Source organism: Salmo salar, chromosome 17 (genome assembly GCF_965601325.2).
Source record: "Salmo salar chromosome 17, fSalSal1, whole genome shotgun sequence".
NCBI lineage: Eukaryota > Metazoa > Chordata > Actinopteri > Salmoniformes > Salmonidae > Salmo > Salmo salar.
In genome coordinates, this window is record NC_138307.1 from 67174119 (window position 1) to 67180143 (window position 6025).

General features: G+C 44.0%; 1 protein-coding gene across 1 annotated transcript in view; it reads right to left on the reverse strand.

Moving 5' to 3' along the window:
- Window positions 1-5703, reverse strand: part of LOC106576572 (voltage-dependent calcium channel subunit alpha-2/delta-1) — a 186383-nt gene extending 180680 nt beyond the window's left edge. The window contains exon 1 of the mRNA XM_045700027.2: window positions 5257-5703. Within this exon, the coding sequence (XP_045555983.1) occupies window positions 5257-5345 (89 nt within the window). The 5' untranslated portion in view covers window positions 5346-5703. The remainder of the gene's footprint in view (window positions 1-5256) is intronic.
- Window positions 5704-6025: the final 322 nt, after the last annotated feature.

The window sequence follows — 6025 nt, forward strand, 5'->3', positions numbered from 1 at the left end:
AACAGGATGACTAGCTTACTGACAGAATGACTGGATGACAGAATGACTGAATGACTGACTGACTGACAGGATGACTGACAGGATGACTAGCTGACTGACAGGATGACTGACTGACTGAGACTGACTGACTGGATGACTAGCTGACTAACAGGATGACTAGCTTACTGACAGAATGACTGAATGACTGACTGACTGACAGAATGACTGACAGGATGACTAGCTGACTGACAGGATGACTAGCTGACTGACAGGATGACTGACTGGATGACTGACAGACTGACTGACAGGATGACTAGCTGACTAACAGGATGACTAGCTTACTGACAGAATGACTGGATGACAGAATGACTGACTGACTGACAGGATGACTGACAGGATGACTAGCTGACTGACAGGATGACTAGCTGACTGACAGGATGACTAGCTTACTGACAGAATGACTGAATGACTGACTGACTGACTGACAGGATGACTGACAGGATGACTAGCTGACTGACAGGATGACTGACTGACTGGATGACTGACAGACTGGATGACTAGCTGACTAACAGGATGACTAGCTTACTGACAGAATGACTGGATGACAGAATTACTGACTGACTGACAGGATGACTGACAGGATGACTAGCTGACTGACAGGATGACTAGCTGACTGACAGGATGACTGACAGGATGACTAGCTGACTGACAGGATGACTGACTGACTGACTGGATGACTGACAGACTGACTGACAGACTGACTGACTGGATGACTGACAGACTGGATGACTGACAGGATGACTAGCTGAATTATAGACTGACTGACTGGATGACTAGCTGACTGACTGACTGGATGACTAGCTGATTGACTGACTGACTAGCTAACTGACTAACTGACTTACTGGCTAGCTGGCTGACTGACTAGCTGACTGACTAGCTGACTGACTGACTGGCTGGCTGACTGAATAACTGACAGGCTGGCTGACTGGCTGGCACCGGGCCTCTCTGGGGGCACAATCTGTGACATCAGACTTTGCATTTCAGATTCGATGATGTTAATCATTTGCCTCGAAGCCACGGAGCAGCCTAGGAGACATGTTCCATCTCAAGGAGAGAGAGAGAGAGAGAGAGAGAGAGAGAGAGAGAGAGAGAGAGAGAGAGAGAGAGAGAGAGAGAGAGAGAGAGAGAGAGAGCAAAAGGGAGAAGAGTGGCTACAGAACATCTGAGGCAGACAGACACTGGCATGTGAGGTTAGCGCTGGAGCACAGAGATGCAGTCACGCACTGTGACAGAGAGAGGGATAGAAAGATGGAGAGGGAGGAGGGAGTGAGAGATGGGAGCAATATGAAAAGAGATCAAGAGGAAAAGTAAGAGAGAAACAAGCAACAATAAGAGAAAGCAGGAGAAAGAGAGTGAGAGGCAGGGATAAAGCAAGAGAGAGAGAGAGGCAAGGGGAAAAAGAGAGGCAGGGAGAAAGAGCGAGAGCAAAGAGAGTCAGAGAGTGAGAGCAAAGAGAGAGGAAGGGAAAAAAGAGAGAGAGAGAGATCGGCAGGGAGAAAGTGATAGAGAGAGAAGCAGGGAGAGAGATAGAGGCAGGGAGTAAGAGAGGCAGGGAGAAAGAGAGAGTCAGGGAGAAAGAGAGATAGAAGCAGGGAGAGAGAGAATGTGTGAGAGAGAGAGAGAGAGTGAGCGAGAAAGAGAGAGAGAGGCAGGGAAATAAGAGAGAGAGGCAGGGAGAGAGAGAGCCAGGCAGGCAGGCAGAAAGAGGGAGAGGAAGGGAGAGAGAGAGAGATAAAGAACGAGACAGAATAAAAATCTCTAAAGCCAAGACGTTAATTGTGTCTTACCCCTGTCTTACAACTATAGGAGCACTTCAGACAGTTTCCGAAGCTCCTCTCAACAGCCTGTGTGTGTGTGTGTGTGTGTGTGTGTGTGTGTGTGTGTGTGTGTGTGTGTGTGTGTGTGTGTGTGTGTGTGTGTGTGTGTGTGTGTGTGTGTGTGTGTGTGTGTGTGTGTGTGTGTGTGTGTGTGTGTGTGTTCATTATTTTTTTCAACACTTCCTCTGTAATAGTCACTCAAAATCAATGTCAACGTAGTAAAATGAGCAGTATGGTTACACTGCCAACCCGAGGACGACCAACTGCTGCAGTTCTGATCACGGCAATAGTGAGACAAAGAGAAACCCAGTCAGCTTTATATGGTAGTCAAGCAGTGGAGGCTCCTCAGAGGAGAAAGGGGATGACCATCTTCCTCAGTGAATTTCATAAAAAATAACAATTGTAAAACATTGCAAAATGATCCTTTTTGGATAAAACTATACTAAATATATTCATAAGTCACCAAATAATTGATTAAAACACTATTTTGCAAAGAAGGTCTACAGAAGCCTCAACAGCACTCTGTAGGGTAGCACTATGGTGGATCCGGAGGACAGCTAGTTTCTGTCCTCCTCTTGGTACACTGACTTCAATACAAAACCTAGGACACAATTGGTTCTCACCACCTTCCATAGACTTACACAGTAATTATGACAACTTCCGGAGGACGTCCTCCAACCTATCAATCAAATGTATTTATAAAGCCCTTATTACATCAGCTGATGTCACAAAGTGCTGTACAGAAACCCAGCCTAAAACCCCAAAAAGCAAGCAATGCAGGTGTAGAAGCACGGTGGCTAGGAAAAACTCCTAGCGGCACTGACCGCCACTGTAGTCAAGTATTATAGCTAGCCGGGATGCCAGTCTGTTTATGCTCTCGTGACAATAGCAATGGTGTAGGCAAGTGCAAAAACAGATCTGTGACGAGGTTATAGCAACCTCTGTCCATAGATTAGGACCTAGAGTCAAGGTAAGAAAGTTCTGTCAACCTAAAACCTGAAAAAATCCCAGAGCTAATGCCTAGGCCAATACAGTCCTGTGATGGGTAGAAGACCAGGTTTAAATCCAGTCTTTCACACTAGTTCCTCAACATCTAAGGAACCAATTGAATACTAGATGCCGGTGCGCGTCAGAAACTCATCATTCGGCCAGCCCAAAAGGCATTCGAAAGAATTTTGGATACCAGTTTGGCAGTCCTTTTTCATAGGGAACAATGTGTCAGTCAGTCAACATTTTTAGTCTTTAAAACTCCACGACTCCCATCAACCACTCAGTGTCTATAAAATCTCTCTCTATAACACTCAGTGTCTATAAATCCTCAATGCCTATGGCTGGACTACTCTGCCAGTATGACATCATCCTCTGGTCGGTGCCATTAGTATGAGAGCCAAATGGATCACTAGATCTCCAGGGGAACAGACCAAGAGAACAGAACATAGTTCAGGCAGAGATGTCACCCTCCCTCACAGGATGCTGCTGAGGGGAGGACGGCTCATTATAATGGATGGAATGGAGTGAATGGAACGCTATTAATGCTATTAAATGAATGCCATTGCTATGAGCCCATTCTCCCCAATTAATGTACCACCTGTGCCCTCCATCCATGAGACCTGGGGTGCGGTGATGAGGTGAAACTTTCAGAACGCTGCAGATAGAAATGTAACACATAGAACCAACAGGATTCCAAACCTATACCTACCTGATAGACAATCATAGGTAATGTAATCTATACAATACATTCCTATCTGAACGTTCTGTAACGTTGCACCCTCCTAAACAGACCCCTGAAGTTAGGCAGAACCAGATCGCCCTGGAGCTGAGTGGGGTGTCATTTGATTACTAGCTGCATTTGAAGTGCAGCTAGTGAGAATAGCAGTGTGGGCATTAATAAACTCATAGACGGCACCTGCTAGGCATGTAAAAGTGAATGGGCGTGTCTTCTGTTCTGAGTATGGCAACTAGACATTTGATCAGTTCATCTGTCAGCGATCTAATTATATTTATGAAAATTGCATATAGAACTACCTTTTGACTTTTTTAGTAGTCACTGTTCCACCAGTACATGCAAGGTATTCAAGGAAAAAGGCATGGGTGGGCAGGGATATACTGCCTAACTTATATTAGATAGGCTTCTTTATTTCTATCATTCCTAAAATAATCACAATGCCACCTCATGGCATGTCGCCGTTGACAATATGATGCCGACAATGGGGCCTTAGAAAGGGTTGGCGTACTGCTTTTTCAGTATAAAAGGAATTGCGTGTGTAGAGCCATACATGCATTCTACAGTGGGCTGAGACTATTTGGTCATTCATTGCTTTGCCTTTTCACTGCACTGAAAGGAAAGATTCAAGTCGTCCAATTCATTGAGTTGGACATAATTTACCTGAAGTTACGTCAGGGGCATTGCCAGAAGGGTGCTGAAATATGATTGTCCACACTTAGGGGATGGCTAGGTGGCTAGATAACTGCTGTTTGACTTGACAGGTGCTGAGCTAGTGTGTAGTAGCTAATTTCTGTATTTGTTCTAGAATGTTATGCACTTCCCTTATCACCTGAGGTGAATGAAGCTACAGCAGCCAAGTTGATAATGGCTGAAGTCATTTTTGCCTGTTTTTGTTGTTCTCCAAATATAATTTTATAGCTTTTAAATTGTGTAAATGCAGTAAATCAGCTTCCACTTTCAAAAGATTCCTTGAAGGGAAAAAATATGTATTGGAGGGGGAGTTACCACTGAATATCTATGAGTATCTAACTTGAATATCGATCACTTCAAATGTATTTATTTAATAAATTAGGGCAGATACAAATTAACAGTTGAAACAGTTATTCAATACAGTACATCATAGTTTAAAGCAATTTTCAAAGCTATTTGTGATGTGATTTGCTGATTTCCCATGGCCACTGGTTCTTGCCCTCACCGATTTTTTTACTTTTATAGAATCACCCGAGGTAGCCTATGTAATGACAATAGCCTATTTATTATGACTGATTGATCCAACACTAAATCAGTGTAAAGTGTGTTTATCAAACGAAGTCGGCTATTAATTACAGGCTAAATTCAGCAAGATCCAGAAGCACAATTCAAATATTGTCACAGTTTTCGAAGACGTTATGCATTTCCATTGACTGTTTGTTTTCATAAACCGATGGGTAACCGTTTGCAATGCAATGCAAGTTTTTCAAAAAATGTTGTAGGCTATTATTGGGCTATTTGTAATAATAACAACATAGTTAAATAAGCCTATTATAATGATATACTTATAATATTATAACAATATAAATAACAACTAGCCTACATCACAATAGCCATAAATAGTTAGCATTTTGCTTTAGGTTTAGTATTGGGAAAGCAAACAGGCTGTCATCGGAGGACAGCCTGTGTGGTAAGGCTACTTACAGAAGTGGCGACGGGAACTGCACGGTTGACACACTATTTAACGAAGCCAGAAGTAAAAGTAGAGCGGTGAAGGAGCTGTAGGTATCCATGATTGAACGGAGTTCCCAACACACGATAGTAAAAAACAACCCAAGACAGGGAAAGAGATGCGTGAAGCAGTCCAAATCCTGGAACCGTGTGCGTCTTCTTGCGCGTTCAACGGACCTGTCACACAGCCATCGGGGGACAGTTCGAAAACAAATCTCAGCTGGTTCGTCTCCCCCTGATGAGTTTGTGTTTGTATGTCTTTTTCAAAGAGTGTGTGTCAGATATCCGGCAGTAATCTTACAAGAAGCGCCCAGTGTGTTTTTAGGAGGAGAGGGAGGACGCCCCGTTCTCGTATCTCCCCCGCTCGTCAGCACGGAACAGTGTGTGTGGGCAATGTGTGTGAGAGAGCCCTCCCGATCGGTTTCCAAGCCCCCCACTCCACTCCACCCCCACCCCTTGCCTGAGAACGATTATCATCACGCGTTGCTCTCCATACAAGGCACTCACTCCTCACTGGGGCTGGGCAACGAACGGCCACCGCCTAGCGAGCACACAACAGCAGCCAGTCAGAATCAAACTCACTGGCAGACAAACACTGTTTCCATTTTTTTCATTATATCACATATGTATGATATTGATGATATTGCTATCGCGATAATGGAAACTGTTCTAAAATTGTAAGGAAACTGTGTTCTAAAATTGTGACTGCATGGCCTATATCAAATATCAGTTATTTTTTAAA